This window comes from Bos javanicus, chromosome 15 (assembly GCF_032452875.1).
Source record: "Bos javanicus breed banteng chromosome 15, ARS-OSU_banteng_1.0, whole genome shotgun sequence".
Taxonomy (NCBI): Eukaryota; Metazoa; Chordata; class Mammalia; order Artiodactyla; family Bovidae; genus Bos; species Bos javanicus.
The window spans coordinates 45,497,769-45,519,472 of NC_083882.1; the positions used below are offsets into that span (position 1 = coordinate 45,497,769).

General features: G+C 41.4%; 1 protein-coding gene across 4 annotated transcripts in view; it reads right to left on the reverse strand.

Moving 5' to 3' along the window:
• SYT9 (synaptotagmin 9) overlaps positions 1–21,704 on the reverse strand; it is a 387,121-nt gene that overhangs the window by 126,726 nt on the left and 238,691 nt on the right. For all 4 annotated transcript variants that reach the window (XM_061380522.1, XM_061380521.1, XM_061380520.1 and 1 more), the window contains one exon: positions 13,900–14,446. In XM_061380522.1, coding sequence (XP_061236506.1) covers positions 13,900–14,446 — 547 coding nt within the window. The remainder of the gene's footprint in view (positions 1–13,899; positions 14,447–21,704) is intronic.

Here is a 21,704-nt window from a genome sequence, read left to right on the forward strand (position 1 = left end):
AACCAATACGAACATCTTTTGCCAACTCCACTTTCAGTGATGTCACACTGGTAGCTTGAAATCAGCCCTTCTGGGAGAATTTACACCACGGAAATGAGCAAATGCTGCACATCAGGTCCCCTTCTAATTGCCCAACTCCAGCCAGTTGTTAATACATCTACGACACCACTGAATGTGACAAAGTTGTAGAATCATATGATAACAACTTAGGACTCACACTATAATGGAATGCAACAGAATTAAATTAACAAACTTCTTCAGTCAGGAGATTGCCTGCCCCATATGCATTCAACTGTGAGAAGCAAGCATCCTGGGCTTCCCTGATTACTTTCATCTTCCCTGAGTGTTTCCAAGTATCCACATTTATCAGGTATAGAAATGGCCCCAGGGCCCTGGCAGATGGAACAGGGAGACTCCTAAATCAATTACTGTAAATATTAGACTTTGCAACCACTCACAAAGTCCAATTTTTGTGGAAATGCAAGGTTTTAAAATTTATAACATTAAAAGAAGGTCTGTATGCTCACTCAGTCGTGTCCAACTCTTTGAAACCCCATGGTTTCGAAGCCTGCTTCCTACCAGGCTTCTCTGTCAATGGGACTTTCCAGGCAAGAATACTGGAATGGGTTGCCATTTCCTCCTCCAGGGGATCTTCCTGATCCAGGGGTCAAATCCACTTCTTCTGTGTCACCTGCATTGCAGGCAGATTCTTTACCACTGAGCCACCAGGGGAGCCACCAAAAGAAGGTCTATGCTGCTGTAAAGTGCACCCTATCCTCTTATGAACTGGGATCGATACTGGCAAAGAGGGAATCTTGTGACTTCTACTGGTGCCATGTGAGAGCTCTAGCACCTCCTCCAAATTCCAGTCTAGCTGAGATAACCGTAGGTCCTAGAGAAAGTCTCTCAACCAGTTTCTATGTGAGTCACGGAGAGAAGTTCCTGAAGTGCTCACTGCCTATTTCCCAGGGAGCCAGAGATGAGTGGGGTGTACTAAAACTGCAAAGAGCATACAGACACAGCAGTCAACACTCACCAGACCACTGAACTCATGCCCTCATAACTTTGGCTTCCCCAGATACCATATCCTCTCGCTGACTGATACACACGCTACAAAACTGCACTATATACTATTATTGATTGATCTGGTTTCAGCAGTTGAGAAGTTTAATTAAACTACCATTTTTACACTCAATAATTGCCTTTTGTTCCTTCACAGGAAGGTGTGAGGATTAATTTTTGACTGCTACCATTTATAAAACTCATAATCTCCTTAGAGAAATAAAGAAAAAAATTTAAAAATTAGTTAATAGATTCAGCTTTGCATAACATTCCCCCAAACTAGTCCCTAGAGCCTCACCAGATTAGCCCCTCATGAGAAACTTCATTTTAGCCAGTTAGTGCTTATTAATTACTATCATTTCCAGATTTAACTCCAGAGGCTAAGTACAGAGTAGTGAACAAGTTGGTAAGGTCTTTGCACTTACAGGTGTAACAGGGAAGAAAGAAAATTGAACAAATACGTAAAGTATAATGACATAAGAACAAAGTCTGTAACTATGTGTGGTGACATGTTAACTAGACTTACTATGCTTATCATTTTGCAATATATACGAACACACATGATTATGTTGTACACCTGAAACTAATGTTACTTGTCATTTACACAATTAAATCTTTTAAAAAAACACATACATTACTCATATAACAATAATAATACGAGTAAATAAACATGCATTTTAAAGTCTTTATATATGGACAAAAAAGACATGATGATGTAATAATAAAAATATAGAATATCATGGGAGCATTCACCACAAAAACCTATCCCAGTCCAGGGCTCATATAAGAGTTGTTCAAGGAAGTGGCATTTAAGTTGGAATCTAAAAGCTTAGTATGAAATTAACCAGGAAAAGAGGGGAAAGAAAAGTAAAACAGCATACATGGCAATTTTGAGACACCTTTTCTTGAACAGACTAAAATGGCTATTGAAAAACAATCTGAAGCCCTATTTGGTCATGATTGAGCTACATGACCCTGGCTGACTCAATGGCCTTCCACTTCAGTTTAATGTGCTAAATGAAGATTTTGGATTATAGGATCTCTTAAGGATCTTTCTGTATTGGACTGTGAGGCACTTAACTGTGAGGCAGTTATGTTAATAAATAATAGATACACATATACACAGATTATTATTTAGTTAGTACAAGTAAAAACTGCTCTTTTGAAGAGGCCTTGAACAACCAATATCAGATTGATTATATTCTTTGCAGCCAAAGATGGAGAAGCTCTATACAGTCAGCAAAAACAAGACCGGGAGCTGACTGTGGCTCAGATCATGAATTTCTTATTGCTAAATTCAGACTTAAATTGAAGAAAGTAGGGTAAACCACTTGACCATTCAGGTATGACTTAAATCAAATTCCTTATGATTACACAGTGGAAGTGAGAAATAGATTTAAGGGACTAGATCTGACAGAGTGCTTGATGAACTATGGACGGAGGTTCATGACACTGTACAGGAGACAGGCATCAAGACCATCCCCATGGAACAGAAATGCAAACAAGCAAAATGGCTGTCTGGGGAGCCCTTACAAATAGCTGTGAAAAGAAGAGAAGTGAAAAGCAAAGCAGAAAAGGAAAGATATAAGCACCTGAATGCAGAGTTCCAAAGAATAGCAAGGAGAGATAAGAAAGCCTTCCTCAGCGATCAATGCAAAGAAACAGAGGAAAACAACAGAATGGGGAAGACTAGAGATCTCTTCAAGAAACTCAGAGATACCAAGGGAACATTTCATGCAAAGATGGGCTCAATAAAGAACAGAATGGTATGGACCTAACAGAAGCAGAAGATATTAAGAAGAGGTGGCAAAGAATACATGGAAGAACTGTACAAAAAAAATCTTCACAACCCAGATAATCACGATGGTGCAATCACTCACCTAGACCCAGACATCCTGGAATGTGAAGTCAAGTGGGCCTTAGAAAACATTACTACGAACAAAGCTAGTGGAGGTGATGGAATTCCAGTTGAGCTATTTCAAACCCTGAAAGATGATGCTGCGAATGTGCTGCAGTCAATATGCCAGCAAAATTGGAAAACTCAGCAGTGGCCACAGGACTGGAAAAGGTCAGTTTTCATTCCAATCTCAAAGAAAGGCAATGGCAAAGAATGCTCAAACTACCGCATGATTGCACTTATCTCACACACTGCTGCTGCTACTGCTAAGTCGCTTCAGTCGTGTCCGACTCTGTGTGTGCGACCCCATAGACGGCAGCCCACCAGGCTCCCCTGTCCCTGGGATTCTCCAGGCAAGAACAATGGAGTGGGTTTCCATTTCCTTCTCCAATGCATGAAAGTGAAAAGTTAAAGTGAAGTTGCTCAGTCGTGTCCGACTCTTAGTGACCCCACAGACTGCAGCCTACTAGGGTCCTCCATCCATGGGATTTTCCAGGCAAGAGTACTGGAGTGGGGTACCATTGATCTCACATGCTAGTAATGCTCAAAATTTTCCAAGCCAGGCTTCAACAGTATGTGCACCATGAACTTACAGATGTTCAAGCTGGTTTTAGAAAAGGCAGAGGAACCAGAGATCAAATTGCCAACATCTGCTGGATCATCGAAAAAGCAAGAGAGTTCCAGAAAAACATCTAATTCTGCTTTATTGACTACGCCAAAGCCTTTGACTGTGTGGATCACAAAAAGCTGTGGAAAATTCTGAAAGAGATGGGAATACCAGACCACCTGACCTGCCTCTTGAGAAACCTATATGCAGGTCAGGAAGGAACAGTTAGAACTAGACGTGGAAAAACAGACTGGTTCCAAATAGGAAAAGGAGTACGTCAAGGCTGTATATTGTCATCCTGCTTATTTAACCTATATGCGGATAAGTTCTCTTATATCATGAATAATGCTGGGCCAGATGAAGCACAGCAGGAATCAAGATTGCCGGGAGAAATATCAATAACCTCAGATATGCACATGACACCACCCTCATGGTAGAAAGCAAAAAACTAAAGAGCCTCTTGATGAAAGTGAAATGAGAGTGAAAACGTTGGCTTAAAGCTCAACATTAAGAAAACTAAGATCATGACATCCGGTCCCATCATTTCATGGCAATAGATGGGGAAACAATGGAAACAGTGACAGACTTTATTTTGGGGGGCTCCAAAATCACTGCTGATAGTGACTGCAGCCATGAAATTAAAAGATGCTTGCTCCTTGGGAGAAAAGTTATGACCAACCTGCTGCTAAGTCGCTTCACTCATGTCCGACTCTGTGCGACCCCAGAGATGGCAGCCTACCAGGCTCCCCTGTCCCTGGGATTCTCCAGGCAAGAACACTGGAGTGGGTTGCCATTTCCTTCTCCAATGCATGAAAGTGAAAAGTGAAAGTGAAGTCGCTCAGTCGTGTCTGACTCCTAGCGACTCCATGGACTGCAGCCCACTAGGCTCCTCCATCCATGGGATTTTCCAGGGAAGAGTACTGGAGTCAGGTGCCATTTCCTTCTCCAATATGACCAACCTAGACAGCATATTAAAAAGCAGAGACATTATTTTCCCAACAAAGATCTGTCTAGTCAAAGCTATGGTTTTTCCAGTAGCCATGTATGGGTGTGAGAGTTGGACCATAAAGAAAGCTGAGCGCCAAAGAATTGATGCTTTTGAACTGTGGTGCTGGAGAAGACTCTTGAAAGTCCCTTGAACTGCAGGGAGATCCAACCAGTCCATCCTAAAGGAAATCAGTCCTGAATACTTACTGGAAGGACTGATGCTGAAGCTGAAAGTCCAATACTTTGGCCACCTGATGAGAAGAAGTGACTCATTTGAAAAGACCTTGATGTTGGGCAAGATTGAAGGCAGGAGGAGAAGGGGACGACAGAGGATGAGATGGTTGGATGGCATCACTGACTCGATGGACATGAGTTTGAGTGAGCTCTGGGAGTGGTAATGGACAGGGAAGCCTGGCGTGCTGTAGCCCATGGGGTTGCAAAGAGTTGGACACGACTGAGCGACTGAATTGAAGTGAAGCAAAAAAACACACAAAACTTTCAGTTTATAACTATTAATGCAACCCTGCACTTACACTGTTGGAGTCTATATCCAGCCTACCTTGTTGTAAAAAAAAAAAAAAAAAAGGACCCAAGCTCAATAATTTAAAATTATTCCATGTTGGTAGTTCTCCTAGGCACTTGGTAGAAGCAATCACAAATAATATCTTAAGGAATGAACTTTATATTAAAAGCTTGCAAGTGTCTACTGATAAAGTTCTAAGCTAGATGAGCTCACAATCACAAATAACTAAATCCAAGAGTCAACAAGGCACGATGATAAGAGCTGATGGAAATGCCAAACAAAAGCAGAGCTGCAAAGATTACAGCTACTGGAATTATGAGCAGCAGAGTATAAGATACTTATATATCAAATTATAAAAAAAATTGAAAGCATGTTAAAAAAGAGAGAGGCTCTCAAATGTGTATTAGGCAAATGTGAAAATGCAGCAAATAATACTTCTACAAATGAAAAAAGTAAATGGCCAAGACTTTCCCAGAACTGGTAATAGAAAACAATCTCAGATTCAGGAAACCCAGCAAATCCCAATCAGGATAAAGAAAATAAAGGTTCACTTAGCAGTGTTACAGTTAAACTACAGAACACTAAACAAGAAAGCAAGATCTTGAAACCAGTAAGAAAGAAAAGAAAAATTACATACGAAGGAATAAATCTTAGACTAAATGTTGACTTCTGAAGGAACTGATGCTTGAAAAACTACGGAATGATAGCTATACAATGCCAAAATCAGAGTAAATTGAGACTTTTATTCCCCAACCCCCAATTTTTACATCCAGAGAAATGATCTAAGAAGGACAGCAAAATAAAGACATATTCAGGATATTCGGGATTATGGCTTTCAGTTTAAGGTTACTGCCAGCCTCTGGATACTCCAAGGAAGGCATCCAGGGGAATAAATATCCTGAACTCACTCTCCTCTCTTCCTTATTTTCTGAACTTAATGGGGTCACAAAGAGTTGGACATGACTTAGCGACTGAACAATAACAACAAATCAGAAGCCAGAGACTAAGGCAGCCTTTTCAGTTTGAAGAAAAATAAACAAAAATCCCAAAGTGTCTAGGGGCACTGAATAGGAACAAATGGGAGCATTCAATATCATTCTCTCAAATAGATTAGTTTTTTTTTTTTTTGGCCAAGCTGCACAGCATGTAGGATCTTAGTTCCCCCCACTAAACCCTCGCCCCCTACAGTGGAAGTGCAGAGTAATAATCACTGGACAGCCAGAGAAGTCCCCCAGACAGTTTTATAAATCAAGAATTACTTTGATTTCAGGCTATTCAAGAAAGTAAATTACACATATTGCTCATGAGCACAGATGCAAAAAATGCTAAACAAAATAGCAAACTGAACTCAGCAATGTGTAAAATGCAATATATCAAGGCAAGTCTGGATCATATTAAGAATACAAGATTGACTTAAAATTAGAAACTGATCAATGTAACTGACCAAAATAGTAGATTAGAATGAAAAAAAAAAGAAACCCATAAGATCACAGCATTTGATAAAATGAATGTTTGTGATAAAAAGGCTTGGGCAAAGGGAGGCCTTGCACACTACTGGTGGGAATGTAAACTGGTGCTGCCACCACCGAAAACAGTAGAAGTTTCCTTAAAAACTAAAAATAGAGCTGCTATATGACCCAGCAATGCCACTCCTGGACATACATCCAGAAAAGATGAAAACCTTCAGTAGAAAAGACACGTGTACCATGAGGATTACCACAGCACTATTTACAACACCCAGGAGATGGAAACAACACAAGCGCTCATCAACAAACAACTGGATGCAGCTGTGGTATATATCCAATGGAATATTACTCAGCCATAAAAATAACAAGATACTGCCATTTGAAGTAACATAGATGAACCTAGGAAAATTATACGTAGTGAAGTCATACAGAGAAAGACAAATAGGATAATGGTATCATTTACATATGGAATCTAAAAAATAATACAGATGAATCTATATACAAAATAGAAACAGACTCACAGGCAAGAGAAAACAAACTTATGGTTACCAAAGGAGGGAGGGAAAATTAGGAATACGGAGCTAACGAACACAAATACTATACATAAAAAAGTAACAAGGATTTACTGAATAAAATAGTATCTTATAATAACCTATAATGGAATATAATCACAAGAATAACTGAATCACTATGCTGTAAACCTGAAACTAACACAATATAATCAACTATACTTCAGTTTAATTAGAGGTTCAGTCAACTAGGAAGAGAGGCGTACATTTTAAAAAAACATTTATTTAGCCGTGCCACGTCTTAACTGTGGTACCTGGGATCTTTGACCTTCATTGTGGAACGTGGGTCTTTAGTTGTGGCATGGAAACTCTTAGTTGCAGCACGTGGGTTCTTGTTTGCTGACTAGTGATTGAAACCTGGTCCCCTGCATTGGGAGACCACAGTCTTAGCCACTGGACCACCAGGGAAGTGCTTGAGGAATACATTCTTAACATGACAGACATCCGTGATGTAGATGATACAGATATGATACATCTGTATCAAAACCACACTCAATGGGAATGTTAAAGACATTCCATTTAAAAGAAGGAACAAGTCAAGAATGACTAGTACCACAATTATTATTTAGCATTGTATGGGAAATTCCAGCCTGTGCACTACATCAAAAATAAGTACACAGATTGGAAAAAAAAAACTATCATAATCCACATGACTGATTATCTACAAAGAAAATTCAGAAGAGTCTATAAATTATAAGAGTAAGAAGAGCTTTACAAAATGGCTAAATAGAAGATAAACATACAAAATTTAAACTGCATTACTATACAGCAACAAGAGTTAGAAAATGCAATTTTAGAAAAGATACTACTTAAAATAACAAAAGGTAAGATACCTGGTAATCAAACTAACAAAATATTCAATATATGAAAGACATCATCATGTAGAAAAGTATAAGCTTTGAATGAAAGACTTTAAAGGAGAACTAAATAAATGGAGCGGAGAAGGCAATGGCACCCTACTCCAGTACTCTTGCCTGGAAAATCCCATGGACGGAGGAGCCTGACAGGCTGCAGTCCATGGGGTCGCTAAGAGTCAGACACGACTGAGCAACTTCACTTTCACTTTTCACTTTCATGTATTGGAGAAGGAAATGGCAATCCATTCTGGCGTTCTTGCCTGGAGAATCCCAGGGACGGGGGAGCCTGGTGGGCTGCCATCTCTGGGGTCGCAAAGAGTCGGACACGACTGAAGCGACTTAGCAGCAGCAGCAAATAAATGGAGAGATGTACCATGATCATGAATAGGAAGACTCAGTATCACAAAAGATGTAAATATTCCATGAATTTACCTATAGACATCGTAAAAAGTTCAAACAAACACCAGAAAGAAATTTTAATTTGACAATATGATTCTAACATTTATGAGAAAAGCCAAGTGTCAGCCAAGATTGAACTGAAGAAAAAGTAGGCTGGATGATTTTCTCTTCTAGACATTAAAGCTTATCGTAGAATGGTAGTAATTTACAAACAGTGCTATTGGGAGAGACACTCAAACAGAAATACGGATAAAAGACAGAATTCTGAAACAGACTCTTCATATATAGAGACATAGTGAGGATAGAGCTTATACAGCAGATTATTGGCATATATTGGGAAAATATGCCAGAAAATTGCTTATTCATATAGAAAAAGAAGTATGGATGTCTTACGGACTGAATGTTTGTGTCCCCCAAATTCATATACTGAAGTCCTAACCCCCAGTGACTGCAGCCATGAAATTAAAAGACACTTGCTCCTTGGAAGAAAAGCTATGACCAACCTAGACAGCATATTAAAAAGCAGACATTACTTTGCCAACAAAGGTCAGTCTAGTCAAAGCTATGGCTTTTCCAGTAGTCATGTATGGATGTGAAAGCTGGACCACAAAGAAAGCTGAGTGCCGAAGAATCGATGCTTTTGAATTGTGGTGTTGGAGAAGACTCTTGAGAGTCCCTTGGACTGCAAGGAGATCCAACAAGTCCACCCAAAAGGAAATCAGTATTGAATACTCATTGGAAGGACAGATGCTGAAGCTGAAACTCCAATACTTTGGCCACCTGATGCAAAGAACTGACACATTGGAAAAGACCCTGATGCTGGGCAAGATTGAAGGCAGAAGGGGACGACAGAGGATGAGATGATTGGATGGCATCACTGACTCAATGGAAATGAGATTGAGCAAGCTCTGGGAGTTGGTGATGGATAGGGAAGCCTGGCGTGCTGTAATTCATGGGGTCACAGAGTCAGACACAACTGAGAGACTGAACTGAACTGACTGAACCCCCAATATGGTGGTATTTGGGTTCTCTGGGAGGTTATTATGCTTAAATGACATCAGGAAGGTGAAGCCCTCATGGTGAGATTATTGTCCTTCTAAGAAGAGGCAAGGTGGACTAAAATCATAATTAAGAAAAGTGAAACATTACAATTTCTAATAAAAACATTGGAAAAATATGAATAGGGTAAGAAAGGATTTCTTTAAATAAGACAGAAAAGTGCTAACTTACAATGGAGAATATTGATATATTTTACGGCATTAAATTTAAGAACCTCTATTGATCAAAATACACCATCGAGTGAGTATAAAGGCAGCCATAAATGGAGAGATGATGTTTGTAATACATACAACCAACGAAGGATTACATCTATATATATATATATATATATATTAAAAATAAACAATAAAAAGTACTGAACAAACATTTAGCAAGGAAGGAAATGTGAATGTGAATGACCAATGAACTTATCAAAGGACCATTAACCTTAGCAACCAAGAATATACAAATCATATTTACATGCATGTACATACAAATCATATTTACATGCATGTTTGCATATTAAACAGTGTGACAATTCCAAGAGTCAGTGAGAATGTGGACCATTAGGAACTGTCATACCTCAGTGGGAGGATCCACTTGTACAGCCACGATGGAAAAACGAACTTGGCACTGCCTAGAAAATTTAGACCCATGTGTACATTTCCTCTATCAGGGCTACTTCCTAGAGAAATTAATGCATGTGTGAACCAGGAGACGTGCACAAAACATGTTCTCTGTAGGATTATTCAGAACCATAAAAAATTGAATCACAACCTAAATATCATCAATACAAGAGAGCTAATTAATGTATATACCACATTGAAAATTTACACAGTAATGAAAATAAGTGAACCACAGCTCCATTCATCTCTGTTGCTAAATGTCACGATCAATGTGGACTGAAAAAAAGGGCAAAGAAGAGCTATGCAAAGCAGAAACAGACAAAACTGAAGAATATATTATCTTACAAATAAAATTCAGGATAGTGGTTTCCTCTTGGCAGGAATGGGCTAAAAGAATGTGATGGGGGAGCACAGCCCAGGGGTCATCATCAGTACTTGGTGGTGATCAAGTACTACATCATCAGTACTTCAGCTGAGGGCTGGGTCGCGCCTGTTCTTCTCGTTGTTCCCTCATTACTCCGTACATGTACAGTGTGTGCACTGTGTGGCATACATGTGTATTATAAAAACGAAACCTTGGTAAATCTCAGACTTTCCTCCTCAGTCTTTGTACAAAGTCACATTTAAAACAAGCACAGTTAAAACAGCCCCAAATTGTAATGTTTCAAACAAAAATTTTTTAAATGGTAGATTATGAAGCAACCCGTAATTCCTTTCTTAAGACATCTTCTCTCCTGCTGGCCATCCAAACGCCATCAACGCTCAGAATATTTATTGTTGGCTGAGGAAACAACTCAGAGTTTCAAGGCCTTTAGCCTTAATGGTTTGCCTCCTTGATAAATAATTTCACATTCTCCTCAACTCTGTGGAAGCCCAGGATTCTCCATCAGTGGAGTCTCCCACCACAGTCATGGCAAAGTGTGACAATGGCAGTGATCTCAGGGCCCAAAGGCCTCTGCAGGCCTCCTTCTATATTTTCACCCCATGGGAGACTGCTTGAGGAGTCCTGTCCACCAGGGATCAGTCTATGCAGATTTTCATCAGCCACTGTGCACTCAGTGTTACGCTCCCCACAAAATCTCTAGAAGGCAACTCACAGCAAGACCCCTGATGGGATTTCTAATAACCATTCCAGTTATTTTACGGAATCCTAGAATCCATTAGTCAAAAAATAAAAAAAAGATGTCACACTAGATGACGTGACCGATATCTCTGTACCAAGGCTCATCATTGTTGGCCAGAAGTCTCTTAGCTTACACACAGATGATTTGATAAGAACTCCAGTGAGACGGTTCATTCTTGAGCCATTCGTTGCTTAATATCAGCAGCCTGCCCCCACTGCCTTCTTTTTTTTTTTTTTTTTTTTTAAGTTTCTAGCACTGCCTTCTGATTTTGCCAATTGGGATTTAGGATACAACCCTTGCCACTGACAGCAACCATTTTTGGGTTTACAAATATCACAACCTTTCAAGTTTTAAGAGGTGTGTTCCTTCCCCAATCTCCCTAGTCACCTTAATTTCATCATCTGATGTTCTCTGCTTCTTCTCCAGTTTCTTCTTTTCTTTCCTCATCATTATAATAAGGGCCAGCAAAACTCCATGCTTCACTTTGCTTATCTGAGTAGCAGGACAAAGTTGGTCTGCTATCACACAGCACGTGAAGCGAAGGTGTCCCTTGGAACATGAGTCCCCAGTTGACAACAGTGGCTGAGATAACAGAGTATCAGAGTGGGTATTGGGTCACTAGGCAGAGATTTTGTGTGTTCTCTTCTTGAGTGGAGTGAGAGTTTTTCACTAAATGGGCTCCAAACTCTAGCTAGATCCTTATCCAACAGCATAAGGGCTATGGTGCTTGGTGTCTTGGATGCCAAGGCAGAGAAAGAGAATGATCTTCCCTTCAGAAGATGAGCTAACAAAGTTACCTGAGCGAATCTGCATAGGGAAAAGACATGAGTGGTCTTAAAATATCAGAGTCCCCTAAGAAGGCACAATTTTCCTTTCTATTTCAGGAGTGTCAGTCCCCCTCTGCAGGACAGTGAAACAGATACAAACGGAGTGAAAATGCCACCATTGCGATCTCATGTCTAGATGTAAACATGGATATAAGGCAACAATACACAGTACTTCTGCCCTCTCTCCTGGGCTCTAAAAAGGATTTGACCTTGTATAGATTAGTTTTGCCAATATCTGTAGATCTTTTCAGACAGACCTCCTTGCAACTTTGATTTTGTATTTAAAAATGTGGTGCCAACTCTTCTCCATCATTCTCACTTCTGGGATTAAAGCTGAAGATGTGATGATCATGAGAAATGCTCTTGAGCCGACCTGAGACCATGGCAAGGGCTTAATGCTCTCAGAGAGTCAGGCAACGTGCCCTCAACTACAGATAACAGCTAATAGGATGCCAAGATCCATTTAACACAAACAAACCGAAGAAAGTTCTAAAGAAAATGAGGTAAGGAGGGCAGATAATATCTAATGTCTATTAGGGAATTGCTTAGAACTAGGAAGTAGAAAAGAGAGAATGTTACTTTTCAATATTGCTTTCATAGGTAATTCTTAGAAACCACAAAATGAGTATTGTGAAAGGCTTGTTTCTGGAAAGGTACAAAGAGGTTTCCATAAAAACATCTCCTTCTGCTTCATTGACTAGGCTAAAACCTTGGACTGTGTAGATCACAACAAACTGTGGAAAATTCTTAAAGAGATGGGAATACCACACCACCTTACCTGTCTCCTGAGAAACCTGCATGCAGGTCAGGAAGCAGCAGTTAGAACTGGACATGAACAACAGACTGGTTCAAAATTGGAAAAGGAGTATGTCAAGGCTGTGTATTGTCACCCTGCTTATTTAACTTATATGCAGAGGACATCATGAGAAACGCAGGGCTGGATAAAGCACAAGCTGGAATCAAGATTGCTGGGAGAAATATCAATAACCTCAGATATGCAAATGACACCACCCTTATGGCAGAAAGCAAAGAAGAACTAAAGAGCCCCTTGATGAAAGTGAAAGAGAAGAGTGAAAAAGTTGGCTTAAAGCTCAATATTCAAAAAACTAAGATCATGGCATCTGGTCCCATCCCTTCATGGCAAATAGATGGGGAAACAATGGAAAGAGTGACAGACTTTATTTTCTTGGGCTCCAAAATCACTGCAGATGGTGACTGCAGGTGTGAAATTAAAAGACACTCCTTGGAAGAAAAGTTATGACCAACCTAGACAGCATATTTATGAAGCAGAGACATTACTTCGTCAACAAAGGTCCATCTAGTCAAAGCTATGGTGTTTCCAGTAGTTGTGTATGGATGTGAGAGTTGGATCATAAAGAAAGCTGAGCACAAAAGAATTGATGCTTTTGAACTGTGGTGTTGGAGAAGACTCTTGAGAGTCCCTTGGACTGCAAGGAGATCAATCCAGTCAATCATAAAGGAAATCAGTCCTGAATACTCATCGGAAGGACTGATGCTGAAGCTGAAACTCCAATACTTTGGCCACCTGATGAGAACTGACTCATTAGAAAAGGCTCTGATGCTGGGAAAGATTGAAGGCAGGAGGAAGAAGGGGACAACAGAGGATGGGATGGTTAGATGGCATCACCGACTCAATGGACATGATTTTGAGCTCCAGGAGCTGGTGAAGGACAGGGAAGTCTGGCACACTGCAGTCAACGGGGTCGCAAAGAACTGGACACGACTGAGTGACTAAACTTAACTGAAGGAGATTTGAAGCAATAGTTTTAAGTACAGTGAGATAAATTTTGTACTCTACCCTTCAAATAAAATAAGGTATAAGTAATCTGTTTGCATGCTGACCAAGAAGCTCCCCCCTCCCCACCCTCATCCCAAATGAAGAAATGTTAGACTCACGTTGGTGACATATTCGATATCCTTCCACAGGATGCACTCCCTGGGAAAATCAGCCAAGTCTAAGAAGTGATCCACCACCACTTGGCCAATTAAGTCATGGCGAGAGAACCTGTCAAAGTCATAGACAGAGAAGTGAAGCTTCCTGGCTGCAAGGTCATTGTAGGGAACTGGAAATAAAAACACTTCATCAAACACCGGGTTCAGGGTCTTTCTGTGAACTTTAGTCTGGTGTTTTGTCTTCCGATCAGGAAGCAAATAGATCTTGACGTAAGGATCTGAAGTCCCAGAAAAGTCCTTGGCGGGCAAGTTGACAGCTTTGTGGATCTTCACTATGAGCTGCTCTAAGTCACAGTCATATTTTAAAATGAAGTTCAGTTTCCCACAGGATTTACTGTTACTCCTTCTCCCATCATCGTTATCCAATGACCTCTGCTTATATAACTCTGGTTTAATTCGACCAATGCCAGTCAACTGTTCCTGTTTTTGAAGTTGTTGGATATTGAAGTCTGGGTTTGACAGGTTGAGTTGTCTTCGGATTGAGTTGTGCCTTGAATGAAGAGCAAGAGAGAACAAAGTTATAACCTCATTAGCTCTGGGTCTTTCACAAACCTGTGCCTGGGATGTAGGTAGACTGCTGCTGCTGCTACTGCTGCTAAGTTGCTTCAGTTGTGTCTGACTCTGTGCAACCCCATAGACGGCAGCCCAACAGGCTCCCCGTCCCTGGGATTCTCCAAGCAAGAGTACTGGAGTGGGGTGCCATTGTAGACTGCTACATACTATTAAAAGTTTAGACTTGTAGGCATTTTTTTAATCTAAATTCAAAATGCCTATCAATGTGAGTTAAGCTGTTCCCCAAGGCTTGAAGCTCAAAACTGAGGCTTGGGCATCTGGAAGTGCTCTTACTAACATGTGACCTTGCAGCTTGGAGGGTTTAATGCACTTTCTAAACTGTCTAATATGACATTAGAGAAGCTTATTCAGCTGGTGGGAGGTAAAGATTTACACAAACTGGTTTAGAAAATAAAATTATTCTCTTTAATATATAGTATGGTCTTGAAACTGAAATAGTTAGCTATGTGGTATCTTAAAAAGAATGGATATTTTTCTAAATTATATAGAATTTCCTGGCACTGGTTTTTAGCCTACTAAGGATTCACATTCTCATGGGATAAATCAGATCATTTCATCACAAAAACATAGCCTTTGCTCTTCTGGAAATGTATGTGACAGGATGCATCTGTTTGCAGGGGATTCTGTTGACTCTGAAAGATACAAGTGCCAGCTCCGTGACTGTGCTTCCATTGTACCACGTGGGCGACAAGTGATAAGGAGGGAGGGTTTTATTTCTATAATAAACACTGAGACATAAAAATTAAAGGTAAGCTATTATAAATCTATATATGGATTCAGTTAGAGAAGGTTGGACACTGGTATTACAAATTAAATATTTGCTATCAGAATCGATATTTCACCCTATAAGCTTGCAGGTTTAGGTTAAACGTTTTCCTGAACATCTCTGCCATATGTATGGGTCCTCACAAACTGAGAGAAGTAGTCATTACACAGAAAGTTGTCTTTAAGATTATTTTGTTCGTTTTAGTTCATAGCTATTATATTGTATTTTGTCTCTCCATCACCTTAATTAAAATAGCTCCTCTCCACCAGAAGGTAAAAGGGAACAGTCAAACTGTCTCTGAGGCGTTAGTAAATAGTTGAAGAGACACAGTTAACATTGGAGTTTGCCTTCTTTTCCTTTCTTAAGACTACTTTATGAAATGAAGGTGCAAATATGGGATTAATAGGCCCTGAAACATATTTGAAATTATTCTCCCGTGTCATACAGATGCTATGCTGCTAAACATTTCTCTTCATCCTAAAATACCCTCCTGATTACTAATCACTCACACGGTACAAAAGCACAATCACAGAGCCGTCACTTGCACCTGGCACAGCCAACACATCTACACTAAGCCACACACATCCCCACATGTGCAAAAACTGTGTGGCCTGAACACTTCTCTTGTGGAACTTTAATTTCTTACAAAGAAATCCACTCACCATCTTAAGTTTTCTCTATCTTTTGATTTTTCCAGGAAGGAAGGGAAGAGTCGGGGGGACAATGATAAAGCTCTCTGTGCTAGCACCCAGGTCAGTCCCTGTCTAGATGCTGAACCTTTGCAGTGCTAGACTACAGAGTTTTAATCCTGCTCTACTGGGATTTCTGGGCAGAAAGGCCCCCAGGGGGCAGCAAGCCTCAATCTCCATGCAGGGGTCATAAGTGGCTGGAATCAGCTTTGGTTTCCTCTGCTGGTGATTTTTCTCTCCAAGCTGGGTTCAAACAAGGGCCCTGCTTGAGTCTGGAGTCAGTTCCCACCTATGATGGGCGATTCTGGGCGCCATCCAGTTAGTCAGGGGTGCAGTTTAAACACTAAAAGTGCATCTTCAAGACCTACTAGATGTGCCATCTTGGCACCAACGTCATAATGGACACGGGTCCCGCGTCTCCTCCGGCGCAGCTCCTGCCACTCTGCCGCCACTTTTCTCCTGAGGTGGTTGCCTGAGCAGACTCTCTGTGCCTAACGGCTTAACTGCGAGGTTTTTGAGTCAGGGCTTCGGACTCCTCACAGCAGCATTTTGTCTTATCTCTCATCTGCAAGACTAAATCTGCCATGTACATTTTAATTTAAAATATATGAACTTGGCTGCTTGGCAATGGAACATATTCTGTTTTACTCTCACATTTTCTTAGACATGAAATCTGGAGAGAAATAAATCCTACGTGTTCTGCTCTTCTCACCAGAATGGATTGCCAGGGGGTGGAGGGGATGGGCTAGGGAGGGCATTATGCAGACATTTGTACTTCAAAGACCACAGTAAGAGCCCATTACCTCAGAATCCAACTGCACAGGAGGACTCCATTCCAAATTCCAAGAGAGCTGAAGATTCTTTTTAAAAATCAAGCACAGGTACGAATACTACTGTCTACCCAAATGTTTTACGCAACTAGTTTCAGTTCTCAACCTTTTTCCTCCTATTCAAGATCACACATATTATTGGGAAACCAGTTGAATTCAACTGTAAGGAAGTGGCTTAAAGCAGATGGCAAAGACTGTAACAGGCCATGACAGTGCTCACTCCCTGGGGCTTTCTTTTGGTCGCTTCCAATTTCCCTCAGGAAAGAGTGAGTGGTGACTGGAGTTGGGGGCATGGACCAGCAAAGCTCAGAGCAGCAGAGAACCAGGGTAACCCATCATCCTACTGCCTAAAGTCAGCCGCTAGAAAGGAGAGCAGGGAGGCTTCCCCCAGGGACACAAAGGAGAAGATGAGGTGGAGGAACTGGAAAATCAATATTCCACAGTTTCCATGAGCTACTTAAAAGGAGGCAGGAGGAAAAAGCAAATCAAAAGCAGAAAAGAGGAAAGATAAAGAGCAGAATGTCACGACCTGAGCTCCCCTCAAGATGAAGGGTCCGAAACAGTCAGTGGAGGTGGGCCTGCAGTGTAAAGTAGAGCGCCCTGCCCAGGGTAAGGATCTGGAATTCTGCCTACGGATGCAGAATGAGTGTAGCAAGGAGGGATGTGTGTCTGAAGCAGACAGTCCTCTAAGTAGGTCTGGGGAGTCCTGTATTTTGATGTTTTCAGCACTTAATATGCACAATGAATGGAAGGAATGATGGGCCCCAATGAAGGTGGCCAAGAAGGAAAGCTGAGAAATGGTGTTCTCAGTAAGGAAGTCACCCTAGTGCTGACTGAGAGGAGCTGGCCCCAGGGCTGGAGCTCTCAGCTTCCTCCACCTCTTGCCCCACTCAGGGTGGGCAGAAGCTATTTTCCTGTTGTGAAACAGGCAAGGTAGAGGACGTCACCATTGGACTTAGCTGTCCCAGACCTGAGCCGGAGGACTGGTGTCTGACCCTGGAGAATGCCCAGTTTCCAAGATGATCAACCAAATCTGCAAAGCTGATTTCCCACAAGTTCAAAAACACACTTTCAGGCCTGAAGGAATGTGAGCCCGTGCTGAGTTGAGCCAAAGGTAAGGAGAGGTAGGTAGATGCCTACACACAAAAGGATTCCCCCTCTCCTTCCATCAAATTTGAATTAACCAGTTCCAGCATCCCACTCTGAGTCTCCAGATGAAGTCTCAGTCACCCAAAAAACCAGCCACCTCCACTGGATCTTAAGAAAGAGGACATTACTACAATTCAACAAATTTGAATGTGCGAAGTAAGAGGTCAGGTAGGGAGGAAGGGAGAGAGAGGCAAAGCCTTGTTACTGCCTTTCAGGAAATGCCTGGCCAGGGGCTGGAGAGAGAGTTGTACACTAACATAACAGGCCAGAGGGGATAAGAACTGACTGGATGTTAGGGAGAGGGATAAAGAAAGGCCTCTGACTTGGGAAGCTGTCACGGTACTTGGAGACAGTACTTGAGCTGAGCCGGCCTACTTGACCTGGCTTCCCACTTCTCAGCCTCCCAGCTGATGCTCTAGACCTCAATGGGGAAATTAAGTTTTCCTCTTGGGGCCCAGCTCTTCAGCATGATGGGACCTTCAGCTCTTCTGCCCCAGCAGCTTTCCCCTCACACATGCCCACATCTTCCATTCCAGGTTCTGTGTTAAGAACCAGAGTTCAGAATTTCCCTTCCATCGCTGGGTTTCCCATGCAACCACAGACAAGAGTATACTCTCTCACCCTCCCTTATCTCAGGGACCACATCTCAGAGAGGAAACTTGGCTTATCCCTTCCCTGGTTTGGGACACTAGTGTTTTAAGGCTTTGGGGTCCAAAGACAGGAAAGGAAGAAGCAAATAGTGACTTCAGAACCATCATGGGTTTCTTTACAAAGTTCAAATCAAGATACTTTGGAAACAGGAAACTGGCCTTCCTGGAATCTTCCCTTGTGAAGGAGAGGGCAGGGTTGGGTTGTTCTGAATCACAAATGGACACAGAAGAAGGGGGAGTAGTAGACAGACAGACACAGTTAACTGACTACAAAGGCAGGAGCAAACGGGATTCAGAGGCTTATAGAGTGAGCGAGATGATGGAGATGCAGGTATCGGGCCTCGGTGGGTGGAGGAGCGGGCTCAAATGCTGCTGCAGACATGAAGCCTGTCTTGCTCCCCCCACCCTCAGCCAAGATAAAAAGGCACGAAACCTTGGTGTCACCTTCAAATATTTTATTCTGTTTCTAAAATGAGCCTATGTCCACCAACAGTTTCTCTGAAGTGTTCACGTGTCTAAATATATAAGTGCCATGGACATAACAGTTCCTGATAATTATTCCAGTAGAGAAAACACACATTTATATCTCGTTTCAGGGTCTCATGGAAGTTGAGAGAGGTCTATGCAACTTTTATTTTTGAAGATGGAAGTTTATTAAAATCTGAAGACATAACTAAAAGACTAATTCAAAACATTACGTTTGAAATGTTTACATCTAATCAATGTTCTCAACATATAAAAAAAATATATATAGCTTAATAAACCTGTGCTACTCCTGGAGTAATTAGAACATTTAATCCTAACGTACCGCTTACTGGAGTTGTGGCCAGTAATGACATTTAGAGGACTCAAATTGTCGTCTTCTTTCAATTCTGCCAGAGTATTTCTGTGACTCTACAGATTACTTAGATCAGAGAGGCAAGTTCAAAAGTCTCTGAACTTACTTTTTGAATTTACTTAATTCGAAAGTAAGGCTCTGAATGAACGTGAGACCTGGGACAAGTCACCTTCCATTGGTTTCGTATCATTACAGGCTCCACTCAGTTTATACTTTTAGTGCTTTGTCACTTTTGTCATCAGAACACAAGAAAAATGGCCTGATATTGATGAATGCATTTTGTCAGTCATTCATGAAAAATTCCATTATGTGTGAGAGGCTGCACTAGGTGTTAGATACATCACTTAAGTCGCTCAGTCGTGTCCGACTCTTTGTGACATGGACTGCAGCACGCCAGGCCTCCCTGTCTGTCACCAACTCCCTGAGTTTACTCAAACTCATGTCCATTGAGTCGGTGATGCCATCCTACCAACGATCTCATCCCTCTGTCATCCCCTTCTCCTCCCGACTTCAGTATTTCCCAGCATCAGGGTCTCTTCAAATGAGTCAGTTCTTCGCAACAGGTGGCCAAAGTATTGGAGTTTCAGCTTCAACATCAGTCCTTCCAATGAACAACCAGGACTGATCTCCTTGAGGATGGACTGGTTGGATCTCCCTGCTGTCCAAGGGACTAAGAGTCTTCTCCAACACCACAGTTCAAAAGCATGATTTCTTCAGCGCTCAGCCTTCTTTATAGTCCAACTCACATCCATACGTGACTACTAGAAAAACCACAGCTTTGACTAGACAGACTTTAGTTGATGAAGTAATGTCTGCTTTTTAATATGCTATCTAGGTTGGTCATAACTTTCCTTCCAAGGAGCAAACATCTTTTAATTTCATGGCTGCAATCACCATATGCAGTGATTTTGGAGCCCAGAAAAATAAAGTCTGTCATTGTTTCCATTGTTTCCCATCTATTTGCCATGAAGTGATGGGACCAGATGCCATGATCTTAGTTTTCTGAATGTTGAGTTTTAAACCAACTTTTTCACTCTCCTCTTTCATCAAGAGGCTCTTTAGTTCTTCTTCATTTTCTGCCATAAGGGTGGTGTCATCTGCATATCCAAGGTTATTGATATTTCTCCTGGCAATCTTGATTCCAGCTTGTGCTTCATCCAGCCCAGCGTTACTCATGATGTACTCTGAATATAAGTTAAATAAGCAGGGTGACAATGTACAGCCTTGATGTACTTCTTTCCTGATTTGGAACCAGTCTGTTGTTCCATGTCCAGTTCTAATTGTTGCTTCCTGACCTACATAGGGAGATGCAAAGCAGATCTGGTCTTTGAACGCACAGAATTCATAGTCTAGAGTGGGATATAGATAATAAACAAACAATTGTATAGTTAGAAATAGATTTTAATCCTGTGAGGAAGTGAAAGTAAGGCAACTTGTAGAAGAATAAAGAGTGGGAAGGAGTGGAGGAAAGACTACATACTTCAGATAGGCGGTCAGGGAACTCCCTGTAGCTCAGATGGTAAAGAATCTGCCTGCAATGCAGAAGACTTGGGTTTGATCTCTGGGTCAGGAAGATCCCCTGGAGAAGGGAATGACAACCCACTCCAGTATTCTTGCCTGGCGAATTTCATGGACGGACCATGGAGTTGTAAAGAGTTGGACATAACTGAGCAACTTTCATTCATTCAAGTAAACTTTTCTGAGGAGATGACATCTAAGATGGAACATTAAGGCTGCAAAGGAGCCTGACATGGAGAGAAGCACTCCAGGCTGATGGAATAGCATTTATGAAGGTCCCAGGGCAGGAAATGGCAGGTATACTGAAGAAAGCAAGAGCGAAGCTGGTGTAGATGGAGATGGAATGTGATGAGCTTTTTCGGGTAGGGTCTCTGAGTCCAGGCTAGTGGCCTCCTCTGGAGTTGTGCCACATGGTGGCCCTGGCTGGAGGTGAGGCCTATAGCTGGTAGCAAGAGACTATGACAGTATGACACAGGGCCTTAACAGACCTGATAAGAAGTTTGTGGTGTGGAAATTGAAATTTTTATAAAACCAAGTGTTATAAAATAAATTTGAGAAGACTTAAAACAGATTGGCCTTTCATGTTGGGTCATGAATCAGGAAATGGGTTAGATGGTTTTTCAAGGATCCTTCTATTTTGAGGACTCAGGGACTTTCATATATTTGGAGTAGAGATCTTTAAAATGTTCTGGTACTGAAAAGTTCTAAAAAAAAAAAATAATCCACATTCCCAGG